Source organism: Dreissena polymorpha, unplaced genomic scaffold, assembly GCF_020536995.1.
Source record: "Dreissena polymorpha isolate Duluth1 unplaced genomic scaffold, UMN_Dpol_1.0 chrUn019, whole genome shotgun sequence".
Classification (NCBI taxonomy): Eukaryota; Metazoa; Mollusca; class Bivalvia; order Myida; family Dreissenidae; genus Dreissena; species Dreissena polymorpha.
The window spans coordinates 116,056-144,035 of NW_026273333.1; the positions used below are offsets into that span (position 1 = coordinate 116,056).

Below are 27,980 nucleotides of genomic sequence, written 5' to 3' on the forward strand. Positions count from 1 at the left end.
TCATTTTGGTTACAGGACTATCTTATGACGGAAGACAGTGTGTGGTAATTTCCAGAAGTAAATCGGACTCACTGCCTATCAACGCTGGTGTTCCCCAGGGGTCCATATTAAGGCCTATCCTTTTCTTGTATACATTGACGATGTTGTGCGAGATATTCACTGCCCAGTTCGTCTTTTTGCAGACGATGCTACGTTTTATATAATTGTCGACAATCCGCTTGATGCAGCCGCTCTACTCAACGGTGATCTTGTAAAAATCCATTCCTAGGCCGATAAGTGGTTGGTCCATCTAAAACCGAATCATTAGTAAAATCAAGAAAAATCAACCGCCCGATCCACCTCCCTCTTTTCCTTAACGACAGCACAATTAATGAGGTTTCGTCTCATAAACATCTAGGCTTGAACTTTTCTAACTCATGCTCCTGGCATGACCACATTGAAGCCATTAAGAATAAAGCATGGCAGAGAATAAATCTAATGAGATCTTTTAAGTTTACCCTCAATAAAAAGTCCCCCTTTTCTATATATATACGACATTCATAAGACCAATTCTTGAATACGCTGATGTAGTCTGGGATAATATTACTGCACAGGATGAATTTGAGCTTGAAAAGATTCAACAGGAAGCAGCAAAAATAATTAGTGGGGGAACACGTCTAACATCACTGCAGAATTTGTACACTGTAACGGCTCTTGAACCCTAAAAACATAGGAGAACTTAACATGAGCTGACTCTTTTCTACAACATGTATAATTCTCTATCACCTCCATATTTGTCTGCACTTATCCCCTCCAGTGTGGGTGAAACAACGGCATATCGACTTCGTAATTCCGAAAATGAACGCAGCATTCAATGTAAATCACAGCTTTTTTCGCGATTGTTCTTACCATCAACAATACACTTATGGAACGCCCTACCTGAATCTGTTAGATCTTCTCCTCTTTCTTCCTTCAAAGCAAATCTAAACAAAGAAAAACAAAAAATACCCATGCATTACTACGATGGCGAGCGGACGCTGAATGTCCTTCACGCACGTTTGCGAATGCATCGCAGCAACTTTAATGCACATTTGTACTCGAAAAACATCTCGGAAAATCCATATTGTCAATGTGGGGAGATCGAAGACACTTATCACTTTTTCTACACTTGCCCAATTCATAATGAAAAACGAGCAATCCTATTTGACAATATTTCCAGTTTTCAACCCATAACCTTACAACTACTTCTCTTTGGTGTCAAAAACGGATCATATGAAGACAATTCACGTATCTTCAAACATGTTCAGTTTTTCATCCGAGATTGTCATAGATTTTTACATAGCCCCATTTCAAGAACAGACATGTTTCTGCTAACGATGCCCCGCCCCGCAACTGTTTCTTTTATTATCGTAACTTTCTTAAGTCGCGATAACTCTTTCACTTTTAAGTCATCCTTTATTACCCATTAATAATGCTGATGTATACAAACGTAATATCATTTTCTCTCACTATCTACATCATTTTACGTTTTTGTATTAATTCACCTATCCCTTTTTCGGTTCGATACTGTATATTTATGTATACTTTCATTATTCGCTATTCATTGTTGCGAAATTCTGTACATTGTAGCTATATGCTCAATAGAATACACCTTCTCAGCAGCACCATCAAAGGACAGAAGAGAGACTTAGCATAAGCTTCGAGCTTTTTTCTCAATTCTGTCAATTTACACTTCGCAGTAATTTTGTTAAGCATCTTTCGTAGAAAGTTGTTAGTATGCTTGTATTATATTATAAAGCTTACATGCTGTATATGAATAGCCAAATAAATATTGTTTAAAGCAAATTTTAACCCCTTTGACTTTGACCTTGAACTTAGGGTCCGCGTTAAGATTTTGAAATCTGCATTTTTGTCTCGAAAAATGCTCATAACTTCTCTCAAGGCGTTTTTCGTGGACATATGTCATCCTATGGAAACAGCTCTTGTTATTAAGCTTAGCTTTAATGCACGCACGATAGTGATCTCCTTATTGATCGCAATATATTGCTTCATAACCCAGTAGAGATAAACAATATTTCTGATATGATATCCTGTGTTTCATTGATTGTATAGTTATCGATAACATAAAATAATATCCACTACAAAAGTAGGGCTCTATAATGCAATACAAAGACCAATTGTTAATTAGTTAATCATAAGGTTGGTCGGATTAATGAAAAAATAACTTTAAATACGCTTCATTGATGTCCTTACATTATGCATTGTATCATCCTACATCATATAACTTGCAACTGGAAGCAACTGTTACAGGGCCCCTCTAAATAACTGTATACAAACTGAAAGGCGAGTGTATACAATCTGTTTAATTTTCTTTCATATCATTTTCGTTTGCGAATAAAAAAAAACAGAACATAATTTCTTAATTATGTAGCTGGGTTCGGTATAAGGAGAACTTTTACTGCCTTGCTATATGAGCTAGGTTTTATAGCGACGTGGTAGAGTGTCGGCCTGATTTGAAACCGGGAGATCCCTAGTTCGATTCCCATGGTGGTCGGGTATTTTTCTAGCTGGGTTACAATAAGTCATTCAAGAACAAAAAATAATGTATTGTTTATATTGACTTGCACGTAATGCGTTTTGATCAGCATAACACTCTTTTATGTTCACAAGGTACATGTATATGCTATGTTTGACATTCCAAATAAGTAAGTGGTTAATAGTTTACTCGACACGTATACACAAAATTGCTTCTGCTACAACAGTAAGTAAATGTGTATTGTTCTTTGTTAACTTTATTGAATTAAACCATATTTGATTGAGTGTTCAATATACAGATTATTTTATGTAAGAGTCCGTGTTTATTTGCATATGTGGGTTTAAGAATGCGACAATACAATGTATATATCTTAAATGTGTATGCTCGATAAAATAATACCTGACATATAACACATCTGCAGATTTTAATTATGATATTTGTATTCAAAATAAGAACGAAAAAGAAAAGTTGCTTAAACACATATAACTGTACAGCTAAAATCAAGGTTCCACTTCATATAGGTAGTTGAATGTTAATGTTAATGGACACAGATCGCTTAAAGTCATTGTGGCATATGTATAAGAATAATGCGGTCGTGACGAGCTATTGTGGTCGGAAGCACTCCAGTGTCTGTCCCATGTGTGTGTATATTGCATTACGTGTGACGTCAACAATTTGCTATCAAAAATTACCTCCTAAAACGCAAGTCATATTTAAACAAATCCTTAGTTTGAACTTCAAAGATGGCGTCGTTTCCGTATTTTTCAGGAAGGTACATGTAATAGCGGATATTTTCGTATTGTAACCTCGTTAAATTTATAGTTCTTTTCAACTTAGTACGCCTTTTCAACTATTGGGTGTTTGCGCTTCCATCGTGTTTTTGTTTCAAGATCATAGATTCGGGATAAAACAGTTATTGAAGGAAATGTGTTGTCTTTATACGTCAGTTAAGGCATTGGATGCAGAATTATAATGTTTGTTATAAAACACAGGATTTGCACACGTGTACAGTATTGTATATCTAAAATCACGAGTATTTTATTTTCCCGATGCCGTTTCATACATGATAACTAATTAATTGCCAAAACAATTGTTAAAACCCCCTTTTTGGAACTTACTGTATTTTAAGCATACTATGGCACCTGACTTCCAAATGACAAACATCTTATTCCTATGTTACAATTTGTTACAAAAATAAATGTCGTGAATCAATTGCGCATTTGTTCGAATATTTGGCGAACATTGTATATTTAAGGTTCAAGAGTTATCTTTGTTTTATTGTGACACGTTGTCTCACATATTGGTGTGCGTAATATAAGACTTTCGACGGATGTATTAAAACAATTGAATTTTAACTCGTTTATTTTAACACATATGAACATATTAATATTTAAAAATGCCTCAAACGAAATACGATGCTAACTCAACGGAAAACTATGCTTACTAAATCGAAGTATCAAGACGCTAGTTACAGACGGTTAGTGGTGCTTTATTTTAAATCACGCGCAATTTAACTGACAATTTGAATCTCTATTCCATTAAAGTCATGCGTTTTTTAATAAACTTCTCTACTATCATAGTTACACGTCGTTACCATGCGCCGGGCGAGTGTTGCAAATGAAAGGATTATACCTGCGTAATTAATTGTTGCATTTAATAAACATCCATCTCGGTGGGATGTAAGCTGACCCACAATTTTATATAATTTTTAACCGATATGCTTGAGTTAATGAATTATTTAAACATCATCTCGTTCATAATGGCTGCTTATATCTAAACATGGACTAAATAAGACAGTCCTCCGCAACAAATAGTTAAAATATAACTGCGCAGTTTAACAAACATTGTATTTTTTCCGAACATGGTTATGTTGTATAAAAACAAAGTATTTGAATCACAGTTCCGGATTCAAATACACGGGCCCTTTTTTTAATAATTAATAATTATTTTAAAAATCCTGCGAAAGGAATTTAAAAACCTTTCATGGATTAATTGTGCCTCAATATCTTGTAAGTGTAACCTTGACTGTTGAGATAACGAGTGTTACACATAACACGTCGTCTATGGCTGGGTTTCATTTGAGCGAAGCTATTTCAAGTCCGTCAATATGCGGTAAAGTTATTGCTGATAAATACTTTTTGATTAACAATAAGACATTAGGACAGACGTACTGACGCACAGACACTTCGTTTGCTAATGCAACCTTCATCCAAGGTTGTTTAAAAACTAAAAATAAACTTGTGATAACATTTTTTCTCATTTTGTCAATACTCGCAAATAAGTGTTCCTCTTGTAATTTTTATATCTAGTCCATGACAACCGAAATCGCTACAGTTTAATAAGTTGTGAATGGCGCTCTGTTCCATAATCGATCAAAGGCACAACGAGAAAATTAGAAAAAAATAAAAGGGGCAGTTTAACAACAGAAAACAAGATTTGAGATATTGCAGAAATATCAAAACTGCAGTTTAACAACAGAAAACAAGATTTGAGATATTGCAGAAATATCAAAACTGTTTGGCTGCTTGAACATAGCTTATAATAACGGTGTGTTATTATGGAAGTCAATGAAACGAATAGAATCAGGTATCTGAAAACAACTCTTTCCCTTTGAAAGCCTTTACTTTTTATTTTATTGGATGACAATCACTTACAATATTGTTTATACTAATTATTCAATACTAAGGAACTTTCATATCTTGCCTCGGAAGTAAATTGAAATGAAACACCGTGTATTATCTATCAATTGCATCATTGTATATGTAGTTTCGTCTATTAAAAAATAAGTGTATGAATTTATTTCGAATGAGTATCTTAATATGAATATCCAATGTTTTTTCTCGCTCGACATAGGAATAGGAATCTGTTCTGCTAATTTCGGCTCAGGGCTGATCACCATCGAAACCAGGGCACGAGTGTAGGTGGTAAAGGTCTCTAGTGGATTGAAAAGGTTGTAGTTCGAGGGATATGCGATTAGTCTACACGGGAAAACGGATGTACGAACTGATACAATCTCTGAAGAAAATAGGATATTGGAGCGCGTTTTAGCACAGATTTCTTAATTGAAAAAATAGAGACAATCGATGCAAATTTCCGGTCTACAAGAGTCCCATTGGTCGCTGCTAGCGGTGTAGCCTTACCGTACTGGTGACGTCTGTGTCGTTGCTTTGACGAATACGCTATCAAAAATATTGGCAGTTGGTATGAATACAGAGCTTTTTGTAGATTATTTTAATGCGAATACGCATGTTATCGCTAATTCAAACCAACTTTACCACCTTTAACCTTTGCAAACGATTATCTTCAAAACGTTGATTGTTATGGTGACCAACATTCTTTCACCGATCTCAGCTTACCAGTTGTGAATGTTTTCGAAATAAATGCTAATTTGTCGGACAGCGTTGCCATCGGTGTTACGCGTCACCATAATGGCAAGGCTGCGTTGGAAGCAGCGGTCAAATACCTTCATATTGACGGAAAAAATCAACGAGATGCTCTTTATTTATCTTTTCAGTTAAAGACAATGCGTTTATTAGCTTTAATAAAGTGTTTGTATGAACTAAGAATGATTTTTCAATCATTTATTGGTCTCTTGAATACAGTTTTATTTCGGTGTATGAAGACAATGCAAGTTACTTATTCGCTTTAAAAAAGGAATACGGAACCAGTTTCCTATTCCTTACTCAAACCAACTAAGAAACTGAATTATAATTAATTAAAACCATGATAAATATCTCGGAATAAATATAGTTTTATTTCACCTCTATATGAAATGTAGTTCCTTTATATGTGATACATTTTGGTTCAATAAATTATATGAAAGAAAAAACGACATTTCCTTGTTCGTAGAAAAAGAAACAGTGCAATAATTATGTAAAACTATGACGAAATGTATTGCATTTTTTTTACCAACCTATATACTTATTTAACGTGGTAAAAGTTGTTTTCTTTAATTAGCTTGAGTTATGAATAAGGAGGTGGTTTCTTTTCATATTTTCAGCCAAGGGGAACGAACTGAATTATAAATATTACTATTTTAATAAACATGCTGAAATTTTCTTGATTGCAAATTATTATCACATAAATGTACAATAAATGTTTGGACTTTTCGTTTGGTTGATTTGTGTAAGTATTCCAAGTAGGAAATTCCAGTCCGGTTTTAACAACAAAATTCATTCATGCACGAAGAAGAAACAATAACATGTGTAGGCATACATACATTTAACAGTTTGTAGACATCTATTTTGATTTACTTAAAAATTGTATGTATAGTCTATGTAAAAATACTTATATCAAATGTGTGAACCTTGCATCTGGAATAAAGCACTGTTCCTTATTTCATATTCTAATAAGGAATAAGTAAATATGAAAAGGAAACTAACTTACTCTCCATGGTGCTAATCTTTTGTTTCGAGTTCGGATTCTTGCCAATATGACTGTACATTTGCCGGTGTGTATATGCACGCTTTCTCATCGTGTAGCTTAAAGCGCAACCAGCGGCGTTCACATGGCAATTAAAAAAGTTAATCATACTTAAACCGCGAAAGCTACTCACCACTAAACTATATAGCATTATCCGACCATTACATCCATTGTTATCTTCCGTTGAATTTTAGAAATTTAGAAATTCTTTTTCGTCCAAATTTTTCATCCGATTGTTCACAAACTTTCACATGGTTTTTTTATCAATGAGGACCCAACCCAAACTCTATATGAGCAATAACGGACCATAAGTCCAGAATTATGTCTCTTTGAATTTCAAAATAAAAGTTAAAAACTGCTTGCTAAGGTGATTATGTCAACATTTGTCATCAGATTCTTTCCAAACGTACAGTGTCGTCATATCAATGAACATTGTACCGTATTTAAAATGAGAAACATCGGGACAATAAGTCAAGAATTTTTTTCTATTAAAATTGACAAAATAAACAATTTTCACTTGTTTAAATGATTTTACAACTTTCGTCTGAATCTTTCCAAGTGTTTTTATATCAGTATTACTCGTACCCTATTGAAAATGATGTATATCGGAGCAATAAATCTATTATTATCTTTTACTGAATTTCAAAGTATTGTTAAATGCAGCTTCTTAATACCATTTACAGTTTTCATTCAAACAATTTTTCAAACTTTTACAGTGTTTTCATTTCAATGAGAACTAAACCCTTATCGTAAATGAGCAACGTAAGAATGCGTTCAGAATCATCTCCCCTTGAAGTTGAGAAAAATATGAAAATACGATCACAAGATGAAGCAGATTTTTTAAAACCTACACAGTTCTGTTCCATTAATGAAAACTGCACACGGATACCAGTAAAAAATGAAGCCAATGTAAATACAATGAACTATGAAATATTTGGGGGTTACAACACAAAATCATAGATAATGGTTATTTGGGGGTTATAACAAAACATCATAAATAATGGTTATTTTGGGTTATAACAAAAAATCATAGATAATGATTATACCAGTATCTTTTTCTATTTTGTTAAAAATAATTGGCCAATATATTAATATTTACAGTAGAAAAAACCGTTCCATGTTACTTCATTGAGTGCCTTTAACACTGAAATTTCCGACGCCCTTTGATGCTTTGCATCAATACTTATCTTGTAGTTACTTTAGGACGCACTTTCGGCTGCATGGAAACAAACGAAACCAATGTTTTAATATAATGGATTTTAAATAATCGAGTATGTAGCTGTAAAAGAAAATCTTCCTTCTATTGTTAGCTTTTATGGTCGCTCGATATAGTCAGGAAATTATTTTATGTAATACGGAAAGACCGGCGTTGATTGACAATACGTGTCATACACGTATATATACGATTAAACTACATTTAAATGATTTTAGCAATGTTTCTGTAGTTTTCACAATTCTGTAAACTCTTATATGCTGAAGTTGTCAGAATTCTTTTGTGTGTTATTATTATTATTATTATATCAAATGTATTATAAATACTATTACTATATTCGAATGTCTCTTTTGTCAGTCATACAAATATATAACTAATGTACTGTTTTAAACTGTAAATTATTTGTGACTTGTAAACATGATAACCGAATATTAGTTATTAAATGTTCTACACATCTTCTTTGTTTGCTGGTCGGCAAACTCCGGTACGTTTTCATTTCGTAGCAATATAGAAATAACTGCGAACAGACCTGCAAAATAAAGTGTGTCTAAGACTGGAATCCGTAACAATATCAATAGAATGACAACTCTTTAATTAAAGACGATATTTTCTTTTGTTAAATATGTTAAGTATGGGACTGTATATTGTGTATATATATATAATGTTCATTACACAGAGTGATGATTTGAATGATAATGCATGTATATCCAAGACATTATTTAAATAATAATGCTTTACTTGGCGCTTGATGACGATTAACTTTACAATCGTATTTAATAAATGAACATGTATTTTCTATACTATTGTGTTAATGGCTGTGCACTGTATGCTATAGGTAAATATAACACAATTGATATTATTCCTTAAAACAGAATATGTACTCACGCAAACAATATACGGCGCAAGAAAAAAGCGAGTAGCTGGGCACGGCTTCCATGTCTGTACGAAAAGCAATAGAAGATTAATCATTTATCACATGCTATACCCTGTTGCGCATGTAATACAACCATAACATATGTTTTAATATAACACACGTGTAATACAACATTTAAATCGTTTTCATTTGCTTAGTGTTCGTTTATTGACCAATCGCATTTTTTTATTTTGCTGAAATGACGTTGCAACGTAAACTGACGTCACGAAATGTAAACATTATTCTGAATTTATCATGTTTGTGTAAATATTTATGTAATTTGCTCATTTAAAAGCATGTGATAAAAAAGATATGACACTCGTTGTCATATAATACCATATTTTATTAAACTCGTCCAGGAAATTCGTAAGTAAGCTCGCCAAAGGCTCGCTATCTAACAAAATTCCTTAACTCGTTTAATAAAATGTGGTATATGACAACTCGTGCCAGATCCTATATTTATTGAAAACGTTAACATGAAATATTCAAGTTACTCAAAACGATAGTAATTTTCAAATATCTAAATGTGAAACTGCAGCTTGACAAGAATGGGAGAAACATTATTTTAATAGCATGTGTTCTTTGTGTATACTTCAAAATATATCGCATGGAAACAATATAATTCGATCTTTTCATCTGTGTGCTAACATACCGACCTACCGACAAAGCGACTGACAGACAGTTGCAAAGCAACTGAACAGCGCTTTTTGTAAGGTTTGTATAATTACACTGTATTATAAAATGGATTTTATAACGCATAAAGATGCAATTGATATACTGAACCGTTGCAAGATAATGTTGGACGTTTATGTAAAGTGTACCTGCACAACAAGTAGCCCTAGGAATATACTTGGAAACACTGACGCCATGATCTGTAAAACCATTCATGTAATGTATAAAATGGCTTCAATGGTTGTACAATAGTATTTCATTTCTTTTGATGATGGCTTAATTTTATGGGATGAAATGTACGTTAGTAAATGCAAGCCATGTGAAAACTTACCTCAAATAAAAAAATAATTTAAGAAAACAAGCATAACTTTTACATTTTGCAAATGTGGTTAAGTTGTTATTGTTATATGGATTTTTATGCTGGAATGTAGGATTCATGTATCAATGCAAACTTTAAATATGTCCGATCGAATAACTATATAATTGCTTGAATGTGTATGAAATGTTTATTGTTGTTTTTTTCTACAGGCTTTGTGTATGTGTATGGATCAAAATGTTATAACAACTCACCCATGCGAATGTCTGTTTACCATACGCTCTCTGGTGGTCGCAATTGTGGGCATAGCATACTACAAGTATAATTGCGCCAAACACAGTAAATAAAGCAGCCAGGAGAAACAGTGACAATGCCAAATTATGCAGCCTACGGCACTCAACAACGTCCTCCGCTTCTTGGATAGATTGGCTATTGGACGCATTATGCTGCTCAACCTCGGGCCAACTATCGCAATTTTGCGTGAAATATATCAACACCCAACCAGCTATAGCGGCCAGTATCACATTTTGTACCTGTCAAACGGCAAACGAAAGGCGTTTTAATGTATAAACAAAACATTTATTTGGTAGTAAGGGTTGAACTAGAACGAACTGGAAAGTGGTCATATTTAGTTTATTCCATTAATCATTGATTTAAATTTTCGGTAAAATCAATAGTTTATGATTAATTACGCAAACACTAACGATGCCAGTGACGATTTGTATGCAATTTGCCATTTTCTTATTCGTTGATGCCAATGCAGGTTTACGTGATAAGTAGCTACTCATATTATGGCATTGTGTCATCATTTCAAGCGGGTTTGTTTGCTACTATTCAATTGTGTTGTAAGTTTAAAAATTAAACATCTACAACTGAGATTAAACAATCTAGATTATGTACTCGACATTTTCGGCGCAGCAATAATTCTGGAGGGCAGAGTGAGGGAAGAATTGCACTGGTAGACACAAATAGATGAACTTTGTAAGACGTCTATTAACGCACCCTTCCAGTTAAGAGTGTAACAAGCATAGCCATGTATATGGTCATTCTGTAAATATTGAAAACCGTTTTGAAAATTATCATATTAATATTACCCAAAATGTAAAAACAAATTGTAATAAAAACATTGTACAATAATAATTTCGCAAATGTATTTATGTGACGTGCGGTCATCAATCAAGGCCGTTAACATTGCAAACGTTGTTCCGCTTAACTTCAGAATGCAGTAATTACTCTTCAACCGCATCATTTTAAGCTAGTTGAACAACATGGCTGTTGGAAGTGACCATATTTAATAAAAGTTTGTCCCGCTGTACATTTTACATATCCAGAACCCATTTATCAATTTCTAGCAAGCTTAGCTTCGAGAGACATGTTGAAGCTCCAATTAGCTTAATCTATGTAAATTATCGCTTAACCATGGACACATTGGATGCTTGACCAATCAACTTCTAGCACCATTGATGTAATGTGCGGTAAGCAATGCTGGCAAAAACCACATCTGATTACAGTGCATTTTAAAGCGCGGTAAGCACACGTTTACGTGTTTTTTGACGTTGTTGTTCTGGATCATTCCTCTTCCCCACATATACTGAGAGCGCTTAAACAAGGATGTTAGCATTCTACAAGTGAAATATGAATAACAATGTACACGAAACCATTGTTACCCTCTGTTAACGATATAGAATCATATTTTTTTAAGATTTGTGAATGCCGGAAAAAGTATCCTTTCATAACAAATTTAGTTCAAATCAGGGTTTTTTTCAAAATCATTTATGTATTCGCTTACTACACCTTGTACACTATCGGGGGTTATTCACGAACATATGTTGAACGTTTCATTTTCAGGCTAATCGCCTTCGGTTTGCAAGTACGTTTGCAAGAAGGATTTCAATGTGAACTTCGCGTAAAGTATTACATTGTGTGTTGATGAAATGTAAAATTTTAATACTGTTATTTACGAACTAATATGAGAATCAGTCATTGGATAATTAAAATTATAATATCACTAAATGGTTAATTATGTCTGCGTATAACTTGTATACAATATGATTTACCAACGATGTGTCAACATACCAAGAACAACCCAATCAATGTCATTGATAAAGGCTTTCCATTGACCCCGTTATTTGTCTCCATCTGAAAAAATACCACAAACGCATTATGTCAGTCCAAACAACAATTGAGTTAATATAAAGGTAAGAACCGGATAAAATATATTGAGACTGCTTGACATTGTCCGAGTAGCGTCACATATCCAACACCTAATGTCATAACCATGCCTTTTAAAATAAAATGTTATTTTTATTACACATTGTGAACATGCACTACCTTGATTTTTTCAGATCGAGCTGTGCATCGAAATATTCACTTGTGGCCGTGTTAATGATATGTCTTTTTCTTCAGTGGGAGCACACAATGCAAATTAATATAAAAGTAAGCTGTTTATATTATGTTCATTTAACATTTGTTATTAGATCAGCAAGACAAAGGGACATTACACTTGCTTTGCAAAGAAACTTGGTATGTCCGCGGTTACACTCACATTTTTACAAATTGCAAATGACATGGAGGTAAAATTACTGAATGAATAAATGGACAAATCATCAACCGATTTTGTTTCTGTAACAGTACGGTTGTTTGGCAATGAACTCCTTAATTAAACAGCGGGAATAGCTTATTGTTATATTGTTATATTATCACCGGTTAAGGCTACCAAGTTTCGCTCCGATCGTTCAAAAAGGTGATCCCACGTAGAATCATTTGTTAAGTTTAGTGTTGTGCTGAATGAATTTCGCAGTGTGGTACCGATGCAGTTACATTTGTTACACATTAAAATATAGCGATTATTACAAACAACTTACGCGATGTTTCTGGGGTTTATTTTACATATTTATATATATGTTTTTCCCCTCGTCTTCCGAAAAAGTGTTTCAATAATATTACATTTATATTGTGCAAATGTACGAAATCCGCATCGAGCAACTTACCGCATCTATAGTATCACTTCTGCTCTAAATGCAAAACAACTGTTTTTAGTAAGATCATATGTCAATGCGTTCTTTATAAGCAATTTAGGTCATACTAGCGTTGCGTAAATGCAATACTGTGCGGTGGAAATATGACACTCTTTGTCTAATTGAGCCAACAAATCATGCCTTGTAGGCTTTTTTCCTTATTTTATATACGCAATATATTATATATGATTAACTTGTTAAAGCCAGAATAGCAGAACACACAATATACCGTCAGTTTTTAGAAACACAGAGTCATTTGACCTTCAGATAAAAAGATAAATTACTCTTAATTGAAGCTTTTTCTACAAATCTCCAATCTCCAATGAAACAATACTGTGTTGATCTTCTTTAACTAATGCATAATTATTAAAAAGGATGCTTGATACTTATTGAATGTGTTGACCTTTATCGGATTACAATCTGTATTGAAGTACAAACGCACATGACTGTATTGTGCAATGAATTACCTGTAAATCATATTGGAAGCAATCAAAATGCATGGTTATACATTTCTGTCTGCTTCTTAATTATTTTCTTCATAATCTGATTTCTTTTTCAGGCGATATGCTCATTGCTATTTATTGATACTCATAAGAGAAATAAATAAGTACGAAATGGCCAATAGCGTGCATGTTAAAACTAACTTAAGTAAAAATACTTGCAAACATACGTGAACAATTGTTGTTAAGGAGTTATATAAACGACAGGACATTCATATGTAATCATTTAAATTAAACATTGAATAAAAGTAGTAAAATACAATTTTATAAAATTTCTAAATTATTTCTGATATATTTCAAATACACAAAGTATTATTGTGAAGGACACATATCTTAACTTTTGTATAAGGTTCATGTATTATGTTTCTTTGGAGGGAAGAGCTAATCCTAATATGTTCTCAATAGGAATGCTTTAAATTATAATAGTGTGTTTGTAAGTTGTGTTGGGTGTCCTCGTTTCAAAAGTAATTCACTGCGGTCAATAAAAAATAATTGACAGTTCTCCCGGGTAAGCTGGTTTACCAGTACTAAGTTCACAGACATATGCAGGTTACTGTCAACTATTTGAATCAAAGGTAGGAAAAGAATAGCCGAAGAAAGTTTTTCATTACCAATCCCCACAAAATGTATGTGACCGGGCCGGAGAGCGAATCCACGATGTTTATTACAGCTCTCTTAAAATAATTTATTTGCTAATTTTTAAATACCAGACATTCAACAAAAATTGTCCTCAGATACATTAAAACTTTTATATTCCTTCATTTGTGGGGAATTGTATAAGGCTTATACAGTTTAGGCTACTCTTCTTCTAATCGATTATCGTTAACTCAAACGAATCGTAAGGCATTAGTGAAGGTAGTAATTCTAACATTTCAAATCATGAAAATAATTTGAATTTCTATTGCTTCAAGTTCTACAGACACAAAGCAATTTGTCTGAATCTATTAAAACACAAATGATGTTGAATTGATGATTTATATGCATAATTGTGCTAGCTGGCTCTATATATACAAATAAATAATATTGTTAAATAACTTACCGCTTCTGTAATTTTTACAGTTTGCCTTTTTACATTTACCACACTGTTCTGAATTGGAATTTGTTCCTTTATCAACACACACGAATTGTCTTCATTTAAGAAGATTGCATAAATGGGCTCCCTCATTGCGCATGTAAACGGTTAATATTTCTGCAACACGTAATGCAACTATTCATCGTAACACAAATGTATATCTTGTGGAAATATAATACGACGTGCTCAATAATGAATACAGATATGCGCCTTTGTTACTTTACTATAGCGTTTTCGTGCGACTGCACTTGTATCACAGCTCATGCTGTTTACTAAAAGTATCGACCAGTTGTGAAATTAAATGTAAAGTAAGGCGTTATCAAATGAAAAAATTGTTGAATAACTCACATCGAAAGAGCTTACGATATAATCAATAATTAAAGTAGTAAACTGTGCAATTATTTATTAGGTATAATCTATTCATATCGTTATTTATTGTGTGGGCTCGATTCGTATTCGCTGGGATTCCAAATACCTTAATCCCAGAAAACAAGTCATGCTAGTGTGCTTATGTCAACGTAATTGCTGATTGCGTTACCGTATTCGTTATGATAATAAACACAGATCAAATACAACAGCACAGAAAAATATAATATGTGCATAATATTAGGACAACAAGCAAGGAGAGACTGCGTAACTGCTAAATATAGCACAATGGACCGGTATTATTTTTAAAAGCAATGAATTAAGTTATTGTTAACAAAGTCTGAAGTAGTAGTCTTAAAAAAAACATGTACATCACACTGCTAATACCGCGACAGAACATCGGCAATAACGTGTCAGATAGGTTTCTGAACACATTTTGAAACATAGGGACTGCTATGCTCCCATGTTTGACTGTTTATAATATCATGTTTTGCCATATAGTAATTGCTATTAAAATTAATGTTAAATATGGCAGATATCAATGCTTATGTTTATGTACAAAAATATGTCAAATTAATGTTATGAATAAAACATGTGTAAATCGGTACGAAACGTTCAATGGACAAATAAGTATTCAAACATAAACCTTGTAAATTTAAACAAGCGAAATATTTTAGATTTAATGATCTTACATTTAAGGTTTATGTAAGTGTGTCTTTTTTCAAAAGTTATTTTGTTCCTCGTTCCATAAAAGTTTTATCTGCATGCAATTTATTACAAAAGCAATTACGATCGGATCGTTGAAAACCTAGTTATAATCCGTTTAAGACTTTTTTCCTTCCGACGTTCCCCATGAGTTCGTTTCCAAACAAAGTTGAATTTTCTCGGACATTCGCGTATTCGCTAGCGCAGTAAGGATTCTTATTTATTGTGTGTGGTTACATGAGGAAAAATGAGATGTCTACAAACTATGCCGATTATTTACAGACATATAATGTTCTAAAAGCTCTTTTATTATATTGAAATTAAAGATTCTGCTGTATAATTGCTTGAACATAAATTTAACATACGTTTACTAATTACCTATTTGTAGTTGTCTTTTCCCATGCGTATGTCTTCTAGGCAAGTAACTTAATTATCAAACATACACATGTGACATGATATCATGCTATACACTACGATACAGATACAACACATATTTGGTCGTTACAACAGATCTTACCACAGTGCTTCAGATGTGCACACTGTTTTTCGACGCACCTTTTGTATCTTTATTTGATGTGATCAAGGAAATCGTTTCTTCCTCCCGTTTTCTTTGACAACTAAAGTTTTGTCGGCCTTTATTTACGTCTTGTGATCAATTAGTAGTAGTTGTTGTAGTAGTAGTAGTAGAAGTAGTAGTAGTAGTAGCAGCAGCAGCAGCAGCAGCAGCAGCAGAAAGCACTAGCAGCAGCAGTAGTAGTAGTAGTAGTAGAAGTAGTAGTAGTAGTAGTAGTAGTAGTAGAAGTAGTAGTAGTAGGAGTAGTAGTAGTAGTAGTAGTAGTAGTAGTAGTAGTAGTAGTAGTAGTAGTAGTAGTAGTGGTAGTAGTGGTAGTAGTGGTAGTAGTGGTAGTAGTAGTAGTAGTAGTAGTAGTAGTAGTAGCAGTAGTAGTAGTAGTAGTAGTAGTAGTAGTAGTAGTAGTAGTAGTAGTGGTGGTGGTGGTGGTGGTGGTGGTGGTGTTATTATTGTTCTTACTGCTCTTATTATTGTTTTATCCAATGCGCAATACGCTTATAAAGTCGTAAAGCAATCTTTATTGAGAACGCCAACAATTCTTTGTATAGATCACTTTATATTTAGTATCTCGAGTCATTGTTGGTGAATAGCGTCTTTAACAGTAAAGTATAAAGTATAAAGTGAGTAATATGCACAACAAATTACGAGAAGTATCTTAGTAAAAAGCATGATTCAAAGCCATATTTGGAATTAGGTATCAGTGGCAAGTGTCATTTTTACATTTACATTCATTTGTATCATCCATATTGTCAGTGCGGTAAAATATATGGGATTTTTGTATTACGTTCGCAACTGAATATATATGCTATCAAATTAATAAACGCTGCACAATAATGGACATGAGTTTTTATTATAAAAGTCACTAAACATGTATGTAGCATTATTTTGTAAGTACAATCAATTGTAACAAATATATATTGTATAGTTCCTGCTTAGACATTCATTTCAAATCTCTAAGTATGATTACTGTTGATATACAAATGCCAGATAAACACCGTTTACATTATGTCTTGCCGACAAAACAATTACTTCTTCAAACATTGTATATTCCTTAACTACATCAATGTTACACATGAATTGAGTTCTATACGGTGATTAGTTTTCGTAACAGACCATCGTATCTAAACAAAGTCTCGATCAGGAAAACATATGAGCCCCGCCGTGGAAAAACGGCGCTTACTGCATATTCGACAATTATCCAACTTAACTGGGTTTTACCAAAGAAGATACTTCCTTAAAACGAAATCTACCATACAAACTGAGGTTGTCATCCCTGATAAGCCTGTGCGGACTCCACAGGCTAATCTGTTTCACCTCTTTACATACATAAACTCCCGTTATCCCAAAGTAAGGCTCATATATCTACATCGTCTATATTAGGAGGACTTTATCCTGTCTTGTTTCCATGAACGCTATGAACTCTGTGTATTCGCCCCGGTCGGCATGCCGGGGGTCCCGGATGTGTTGCCCTGAATCGTCCACGTTTGTGGCGGACGTTTTACCCGGTTTGTGCGACCACGTGCCGTCACCGTCCAACCTTCAATTAGTATAAATGCAGTTTGTAGCGTTTTCTTTATTATGTGACGTTTATTCCTAGACTACAGTAAAAACTGTTAAATTATACATTACGATTGGAACGCTTTGGGGTATTTACAAATAATAGTTTTATTAAAAAAAGAATTTGTTGTGTTACAAGTCTCATGAAAACGTCATGAGTAACCAATGATAAAACTTGCTACCGATGGACTGATGCTTTAAAGGCGGTATCAAATCTAATAATAATGTAACATTAAGGTGCATTAAGCTATAATACAGTATGAATGTTTACTAAGCTTTAAGATAATTTTATGTATCTTGTCATATAGAATTTAACAACTGCAAACTATCAAATGCTTAAAATATTTATAAATTTCATAACGCAACTATTTAATTAACTTTGATTGATTTCATGTATATACAGACAGGCGATCAGTTATGTCTATCCTGCTTACGTGTTTAAGTTTCTATTTGTACTTTAAATAACCATCACAAATTCACAATCGACTCTCGATTTACGCGTTTAAGACCTCGTTGTAAAATCAGTGCCTTCTGAACGATATGTGTACAAAAGTATTCAATAACGATCTATGGATAGCGTGCAAAAAGGTGAAGTTCGTTTAGATTATAGTGAATTAGCACTCACATTTAAAATTTAAATTGGTTGCGGCACAAACGTATACCTACCTATACCAGTGGAAGTCGAACGTTTTACTTCCTAGTTTTGGGGGCCAGAACACCAATGCAACCAAATTCCAGTCATGTTCAGGAAGTGACGACATGTTACGCGCGGGAACCACCTGCAGTCCGTCACAAATTGCCGCCACTTTTACGTCATTTCCTGTTAGTTCGTCGGGCATACCACACTCGTCCTTGGACCGGCCGGGTTGCGCAAACGTGTCTGTTATTCGGTTGTTCACGTAGTTGTAGCAGTTGTTGTGCTCCTGAACGGGAAAATATTGTTTGAGCCGCGTCATGCGACAATGCGTATTAAGCTATATGAGACCAGCGTAGCTGCAGCCAAGAAAATTTTCAGCAGCAAATGAGACCACGCGTAATTTTATAGCGGTAAGTGTAGCTATAGATCAGGCTGCGAAAATGAATATGTTTTATAACATTTGACGGGTTAAATAGAACGTCATGAGCACTTGCACTAAAACACATACTAATCTGATTTAAGAAATAGCATAACAATACGGTGATATCAACTTGATACAAAGATGCCTGATAAGTAAATAGTAACAGTTTACTGTCCTATCATTTTGTAAAATATTATGCGAAGCTTTAAATAAAATAACGACTACGCTTGCCGATAAGTAGTTTGTATTCGTGCCGATTATATATTACAAAACGTTACGGAAGTAACCACATTTCCTGTTGACCATCACCCCATACCCCCATGTTATATGAAATAATACAATACAATCGCTACGACTCTGTGTTTTTATAATACAATGTAAATCTGTGCTAAAATACTTATCGTGCACTCAAAACAACAACAATACTTTATGTCTGCTCTTATTTGTATACAGTTTAGTTAGATTGGACAAAGTAAGTGATAGCGAGTGTGTGTTAAAACGGCTTTCATTCAAAGATTATAGCACTAACCTGAACAAAGTACGGTCTCCATTTTGTAGGCTCAAATTTTGTCGGACCACGTGGTGGCGGTGTTGTCGTCTGGTTCAGCAGACGCTTGTCGACCCCGAGAAGCTTTGCGAGCTCGTACATGTCGGCGTCCGTGAGGCTGAAGATCGGGTCTCGGGTCGTGGGTTCGTAAAACAGAGACCCATAGTTGTTACCGTACGAGTCGTACAGGCTCCGTTTGCTTCGCTCTGGTCCCTAAAGTCAAGTGAATCAGACCTTATTCGGTGCCACTGAAGTAACGTGAATTAGGCCTTATTATGTATTAATTTATTGACTTGTATTAGATAATTCGATACTACTAAAGTAACGGGAATAAGAACTTATTCGGGCTCCAGAAGTAACGTGAAATATACCTTATTCGGGACTACTGAAATAACGTTAAATATACCTTATTAGGGACTACTGAAATAACGTTAAATATACCTTATTAGGGACTACTGAAATAACGTTAAATATACCTTATTCGCAACTACTGAAGTGGAGTGAATTAGACCTTATTTGCTACTACTAACGTAACATAAATAAGACCTTACCATCGACTACTGAAGTAAAATTAATAAGACCTTGGTTGATCTTTTGACATAAACAACATTTAACTGCTATTCGCATGCGTCATCGTCAAATATATTTGCAGATGTTCTGGGATCAATTAAATAGTAAATATGTATCATAACCAATGCATTAAAATTACTTATTTGTTAAAATCATGCAAAAGTAGCGAAGTACAAAATTTCGATAACTTTTCCTAATATATTGTTTTCCGGAGGCACTAGTTTAAACAGGTGTTTTTTCTTTAACAAATATGTGAATGGGAATAAAAAAATAAGCATATTAGGTACAAAGCACTTATTTCAGTGAATAGCCAGTCCCAAATAAGCACGGATCAATACTATAATCCCGGATCCCCATCCCCCGGTTAAAAATTCGGGTCGATCTGTGGAATTTTGGGATTGTTAGCGTCGTCGGTCTTCAAAAAAGATCTGCACCATGGTGAATCAACACGGACTAACCCATTGATATCAACACAAATCAACCCGGAAGCAGCACGCAATCAACACGGCGCCAACACGGACTGTCCCGGACAATCCCAGTTGAACTAAGTACTATATCGCACCAATTCGGCAGAGACAGGGATAACCCCGGACATACAAACATCTGCACGGTCCACCCCGGACCTACACTACAACGACATGGACATAAACTCAAAATGTGCACCTCTATTAGATACACATGCATATCAAATATGAAGTTGTTACCTTCAATATTGCAAAAGTTATTGCAAATGTTAAAGTGTGCACAAACAAACACACAAACCAACCAACAAACCAACCAATAGACAGGACAAAAACAATATGTCCCCGGCTATAGTGGTGGGGGACATAAAAAGCAAACATACTAGCACATTTGGACGAACGCTTTTGAATTTCAAGTTTTATTCAATGAGAAACGTGTGTGATTTTTGGTTACTCTTTAAAATGATATTCAATCTGTTTTCTTTATAAAATGATTCCTGTATAATTTTATTGTTTGGCAGTGTCTGTAAGTCGTTAACCTATAAAAAAAACACTATGGCGTGGAATTTAAGAAAAGAAAAATGAGTGCATCATTAATGTATGCAACGACGAGTAGGTGGTACACGAAAAATTGTATGTAAGAATACCTGCTGGCCTTGTAGTATGATTCGCTTCGAATGGTCCCTTAAATACTCGTCAACACCGCCCCTCTGCTCGTTTCCTGCAGATGTTGCGAGCAGCTCCATTTCCCAGTCCGGAAATGACGTCACGGACACGTTGAACAGTTGCCCGGATGTAAGGCGTTCACCAGGAGGAACATGCACGAGGGTGAATCCCCTATAACCGAGCCCTGGGAACAATTACAACCTTTCTAAATGGACTCGAAGCAGGGCCCCGTTTGCACCAATATGTAATTAAAGTTAAGATTATGAATTAAGAGTATTAATAAAATGTTATATTTTAAGAGATCCTTAGTCCTGATCCTAACTAGGCATTAGCCATTTAAAATAACACTATGCTGTATTTAGAGAAAATGGTATGACCAAGTTATTACTGCACAGTTTATTTTCAAACCTTAGATTATGGCTATTTGAGCCTTTTTGTATATACACCTGACTATGACGTATATAGATTCGGTTACAACGAGCCAGAATATTGCATAAATGTGATAGAGAATACTAGGTTAGCGTTGAATACAGAGAAGTTTATGTTGCGAGGCTTAGAACGCCGGAAGCGCGAGCCTTGGCGAGCGCTTTCGGTGTTCGAGCCGAGCAACATAAACTTCTCTGTATTCAACGCTAATCCTAGTATTCTATTTATCCCATTTGATTTTTTCAACGTGATATTTAACATAAATAGATCTAATAACCTTAACAATAATTTTAATTCAGTCATAAAAGCGCTTAAAATCTAACAAATGTAACCATGCGTAGTGATATACATGTATTTGTTCTGGTACGCAAAATAGTCTTTAAAAAATTCACACACAAACTGTAAAACAAGTAACAAATATCACCATATGCCTACATTCAATTTTACGCAGTATGCGAATTTTAACACATTACGACCGCGAAAAGAAGATTTTACTTTACTATAATTCATTTTATTTTCGAAAGAAAATGATCAAATCCAATATGGCGGCGATTGCTCCTGACAAAATGCTGTCGATGTCAACATACATGTACACCATCGACGACCTAGTTCTGGCTACCATAACTTTATGTCGCTTTTTATGATTTTTGACTGGCGCGACTTTGTACAGGTCTTTCAATACTAAATAAACTGTACGCTGAAGTTTCTTTAGCTATCGAAGACCTTGACAATTTTGACGAGTAAACAGACAATTGCAGCGACTGACACTTTATTTGACAAAATATACAGGGCAATACGTTTTCCGACTTCGGACGAATTTAAGGACGCGCAGAACGTGTTTTTTATAAAATGTTATGGGTATGCCGTGTGTGATCCGATGCATCAATGGCGCCCATGTTAAAATCATTTCCCCGAGAACAGGGAACGACAAAAGTACAAACAAAAATCAAAACACGTAAGAACTAGTATCTTACCTTTAATTATCCTTTAAAATCCATCTAATAATCCATTTAACTCAATAATTGACGATTTTGCATCTAGGGTCTTTAATAATTATTTTAGCATAGTTAAATAAAGACCCTTATGCCATTCTATCACTTTATTCAAATGAGTTTATGAACGCGATAAACTTTCTTCTTCGTCACACGCTACGTCATGTACTCTACATTACTGCTGTTCAAATGAACCGGAGCAGTTTATCTAATAATAGCCGTTGGTAAACTCGGTTGCATTTGCAGATTTCTGCATACAAACATAATTATGTTTAAACTTGCACAATGTTTTATTTATCTATGGTAAATGCCCTTATTGTACGAGAAAATAATTTAATATATAAATACACAAAGAATGGAAAACATTCCAGTACACAACAGATAAATAAGTAGAAAATACCCGTGTACAAAATGGGACGTTCCCAATTCCAGTGTGGTGCTATTTTTACCATCTTATACTTTACACAGCTCTATGCCTAACGTGAATTAAATAGGAAAGCAAACATAGCAGATTATTCATGAACTGTGCGATATGTGTATGGCTTGTTGTACATTCTTAATATTTAAGTTAAATGTCAAAAGTATATGCTTTGGTTATAAGCAATGCACATTACACGAAATAAGGAAAATGTGATCAATTGACAATTCAGATATGTCGACATACAGTACATGTAGAAAAAATGTGAAATAAGTCGCGTTTATAATAAATCGTCAAAAAAATGAGGAAAATGACGCAACAAGTATGCCATTTTATGACGCCATCAATCAGCTGATTCATTATACGGATGGCGAAAAATTATGTCATATGACTAGTTTTAAAGGTTGAAGGTCGTATAATTTTGAAGCTTAAGTTTTGTCGACTTTGTTATAAATAAAAAAATAACAAAACAAAAATCGTGTTATTTCATATTTTATTTCAACATTTCTTTTGGTGAATATGTCAGATATATGTTTTTCTGCAAAATGTGCACATTTTCTTCTAATGGGTGACCTTAAAATTCGATCAATGAACCAAACAATATCGACCTAATTTTAGCGCATATCGCATGACGTCATTTAAAAAGTAGTCCGTGCACGCGACAGGTATATTCCACAGTGTTGAATACAAGCAAGTATATCCCACAACGTGTTATACCGTCAATGTCGCGGTGAAAATGGGATGTGAATCGGTTATACAAAGCTATCAGTTAACTACTTCAGTAAGCTGTGTCTTTTGATTTACAAATATAATCCGATCAATCCATGTATTTTTTACATAAAAACTAGTACAAATTAAGAGGCAGACTACAATTATGTGTAGGTCATGTACGTAATTCCGGCCTGTACGTAAAAACTCGGCCACCTGTGTAAAATCATGTTCATGATCTTAACGCACATATTTTGTTTTTATTTAGAAAAATCATCACGAAAACCATCTCTATTCTCAATATTTTGCAAATGTAAGAACCATATCACTGTAAACTTTTGTGTTAAAATGTCACAAATATAGCAGGAAATATTTGGCTCGTGGGGAGAGTGATGACATCATTAGTTGCAACAATTATATTCATATAAGAAACAAATATATTTGATAAAATCATTTTTATTTTATCTAATAAACTTTAATTAAAGTTTTACCAATTAATTGTACAAAAAAAATATATAAAAAACATAAAAATCAGAACCTAAATATAAATTTTTAATATATGAATTACCTCCCTTGATAAGAATATTACTAGATTACATGTTTTAATATTATATATAAGCGTTTACTAATAATCAACACTGAAGTCAACTTTTTAATCAAAATGTGTTTACTTTTTAAGCTATGTTTGAAAAAATTGATTGAACCCATTAAAAACAAATATTTTTTTATGAATTAGCAGTTTCCCATTGTTTATATTTATTAAAATAGGTAGGGGGAGTAACTGGTATAATAACTTCGCATTTATTTTAAATTTAAGTCAAAAATTTTAATAGTTTAAACATTTATTAATACTCTGAAATTGATGACATTTGTCTAAAGATATTGCTTTGTAATTTTATCTGCAGATCAAACTGAAAAGTGGCCGATTTTTTAGGTACATTTAACCTACGAAAATGGATAGTTTACATGTCATCATTTTCTGTTCATCAAGTAACATTCACCGATCTAATTCTATTTAAATTTTCATGCTAGGTGAGTTTTGAACCCAGGATTATATATGTGAAGTTTAGTTTCAATTAGTTGCCTAACACTAAAGATTTTTCTTAAATAGTCCCAAAAGTGGCCGGAATTACATACACGACCAGTAATACAATATGGAAAAAAATAATAAAACCGGCTCTTACTAGTTGGAATGTCCGCATTAGGAAACCGTTTCATCCGAGACAGAAAGCTATCGTATGACCCATGTGTGTCGGGGATCAACCAGCTGGGGTCGGGCCGACCCGAGAACACGTGCATGGTCACATGGATGTGCCACGTGTTTCCGGTCCCGCCATAAGGAATGCTAGATTGTGGAAGAAGAATGGTTATGTATCATTAACACAAAATGTGTATATGACATACACATTGTGTAAAACAAATAAACAACTTAATTGTACACGGTTATATGTTATTAAATAATACAACACGCCTTGCGCTCACATGAAATCGTACCGATTAATGATACATAAATATTGCATGTACACGAATACAGTATCGTGCGCTTCAAGTTGAATTACGCTCATAACGCAATTCATTTCATATTTAACTCACAAATTCCAATTATTGCATAATCATTTTTATAATTAATACGTACAACTGAAAGCAATATACTAGATGTAGTATTTGGATATGAATACTTTTGGTATAATTTCGTGAACTGTATTCGTGAAATGAGATTAACTAACGACAAATCAAAAAGCTAAAATGTTAGTGAACAGGTTCAATTCAAAATTTATAATATATGTTAACCTTTTGCCTAGTGTTCGCCCTAGAAAAAGAAGACATACTGTGCACGAAATAATCCCCATTCTTTAACACTTTCCACTAATAATTAAATCGAAACGTTAAAAATCCTTTTATAAAGTTGTTTGTAAATGCATTTCATAATACGCGTTCGATTGTATTTCATAATAATATGTAAATTTGACGTCACAGTTGTGCAACATAAATGGTGTGGTTGCAAAACGAAGGATGAGGATTGTTTTCTCAGAAATTCCGTGGATAAAATTGTGAGGGATTGGGTGATTTAAACACAAGTATTTGTCTAAACTGTTCAACACTTACAAGATAATATTCGTTGGCGTTTTTCGTTTGAACGCATATATAGAGACTAATACAAAATCCTGGAAAAATCGACACGCGGAGTAACTTTTGAGTTTTTTAACATGCGAACAATTAAGGTAACTACACAAGTTTGGCTGAATATTAAAAGTAAAACGATTCATCATCCCACATTCGTTTTCGGTCGAGTCTAACATATTGTATCTTTTTTTACAAGTATTTGATAGATTTAATAGTTTCTTACTCAACCCGTATTACATTTAAAAGAGTAGTGGTTATCTATTTTTTTTTTTTGCTTTTGAATAAAATGAATAAAATGTTCAAATTTTATTTATAACAAGTCTTATCTCATACACTAACAAAAAAATGAACGAAAACAGAAAGAAATGAATTAATTTATGCAAAATAATGCTATACGATACGTCATAGCCACGTGGTCAAATGAGTAATACGATCTAACGCGGCGAATTTGCCTAATCCCACCGTTATCAGAATTCATTAAAGCTTTGTAAACTTGTGCAAATACATCCGTTTCATACAGGACTGCATACCTTTAAAATTTACGTTAACCTTTAGCTTTCGTGTTGTGTTGCGGTGTAAAAAAACATGGGTTGAGCTTCGAATTTTCCGTGAACAATTCAACACAATTGAGAACGATAGTTTCGGTGTAAGAATGAACAAGCAAATAAAATATAAAATCGTTAATATTTTTGATGCCCTATACACTGACTTGATTAAAGTTGTTATGTTTGTACTGTTTTTATTGTTTTATTGATAACTACCTTAACTTTTTTCTTGAATTTTATGCAACGATTAAGAAATAGGCTGTGAAAGTGGGGTTTAATGCATGTGCGTAAAGAGTCGTCCCGGATTAGCCTGTGCAGTGCGCACATGCTAATCAGGGACGACATATTCCGCCTAAACTTGATTTTTGCAAAGAAGAGATTTTAAACAGAAAACACCTTAAAAGCGGAGTGTCGTCCCTGATTAACTAGTGCGGGCTGCACAGGCTAGTCTGGGACGACACATTCCGCACATGCATGTAAACCCCTTTTCACAGAGCACGGCTCAAATCTATTACGTTACAATTGAAAAGAAATCCATTCGTTTTGACAACAGCATACCGTGTTGAATTAATAAACGTTTGATTAATTATATAATGTCTTCCTTTAAATTTATCTCATATTAAACATGATATATGATGACTCTTGGTCTACAACAAACGAAAATATCTACCTGTTCACAAAGGTGGTCCCAATAGAACAAATGCAGAGTATTCCCGTGATAAACATCTTCACCCGTCAACTAATGAGCAAGTTATATTTTGTACGGATGAATGTCGTTTATGGTCGCTGCGATTTAAAACAAGAACCAATCGGGTCTAAGCGGGTTTTATGAGTTTCTTCCGGGTTTAAATTACATAGAGAAACGCCGCCTCGTTCGAATGGTTTTAAATGTGCGATTCATTCAGAAATATGAGCGCCTTTGTTTAAGCTTATATGTTTTTAATGTCAATTGTTTTTTTATCAACTATGGCAATCTGCAATTGAATAGTTAGCATTTAAAATGACAGTTTCGGGTGAAGTTTCGACTCTAGCCATGAATACGTACATAAATCTATAAATAAATGAAATAATTCACTGTTTTATTTTCATTTAGTTCTCACCTGATTCTTCTTGTTTTCTTAACCTAACCTGTATGTATATAATGCTTGCTTGAATTTTAACTATTTAAAATTATAAAAATAAAGCAATGCAGTGTATGACTTCACCGCTTGGCTTAAAATCTTTGCTATTTAAAGTTATATCGATCGTGCAATACAACACTCCGCGTTTACGAAATATTACGCACTGATTCATTTTTCCGCATGTTCTGCGTTGCAAATCGTTTACTCAACCCTATATAGATTTAAAGTTGCTGATGAATTCAACTTGTAGCAAAACATTCCGTTTTAACGATTTATTTATAAATAAAGGCGGGAAGTAATTGGCAAAATGTATGCTATTCAGTTAAAGTATGATTGCGGCGTGTTATTAATCGCTAAGCCAACCCGTCTCATGCAAACTTATATTTCCCTCAAGTCACCAACCACAGTAAGGCAATATTATAAACCAAATGGGATATTTGGGATTTGGGTTATGACTTGCAAAACGCTTTTATGTATAGCCATTACGTCCGAAAGTGCGCTTAAT

The 27,980-nt window shown here is 34.0% G+C and overlaps 1 protein-coding gene and 1 long non-coding RNA gene across 2 annotated transcripts; both read right to left on the minus strand.

Annotated features, from left to right (window-relative positions):
* Positions 1 to 8,963: 8,963 nt before the first annotated feature.
* On the minus strand, positions 8,964 to 10,569 carry LOC127863598 (uncharacterized). Its single transcript, XR_008041113.1, has 3 exons — positions 10,306 to 10,569; positions 9,885 to 9,935; positions 8,964 to 9,089 (listed from the first exon to the last, which is right to left on the minus strand). It is a non-coding gene; the product is annotated as an uncharacterized LOC127863598 (long non-coding RNA).
* Positions 10,570 to 17,113: 6,544 nt separating this feature from the next.
* Positions 17,114 to 27,185, minus strand: LOC127863604 (uncharacterized). Its single transcript, XM_052403187.1, has 6 exons — positions 27,025 to 27,185; positions 24,870 to 25,030; positions 21,123 to 21,325; positions 19,427 to 19,657; positions 18,506 to 18,762; positions 17,114 to 17,819 (listed from the first exon to the last, which is right to left on the minus strand). Exons 1-6 carry the CDS (start codon positions 27,078 to 27,080, stop codon positions 17,654 to 17,656), a joined length of 1,074 nt encoding a protein of 357 aa, XP_052259147.1. The 5' UTR covers positions 27,081 to 27,185; the 3' UTR covers positions 17,114 to 17,653.
* Positions 27,186 to 27,980: the final 795 nt, after the last annotated feature.

Excerpts from the sequence above, each read along its gene's own strand:
- LOC127863604 (XM_052403187.1), bottom strand. The coding sequence starts at position 27,080 with ATGTTTATCACGGGAATACTCTGCATTTGTTCTATTGGGACCACCTTT. Across the intron at positions 21,326-24,869 it reads TAATGCGGACATTCCAACTA|GGCTCGGTTATAGGGGATTC; the intron begins GTAAGAGCCGGT and ends AATTGTTCCCAG. Across the intron at positions 18,763-19,426 it reads GGAGACCGTACTTTGTTCAG|GAGCACAACAACTGCTACAA; the intron begins GTTAGTGCTATA and ends TTTCCCGTTCAG.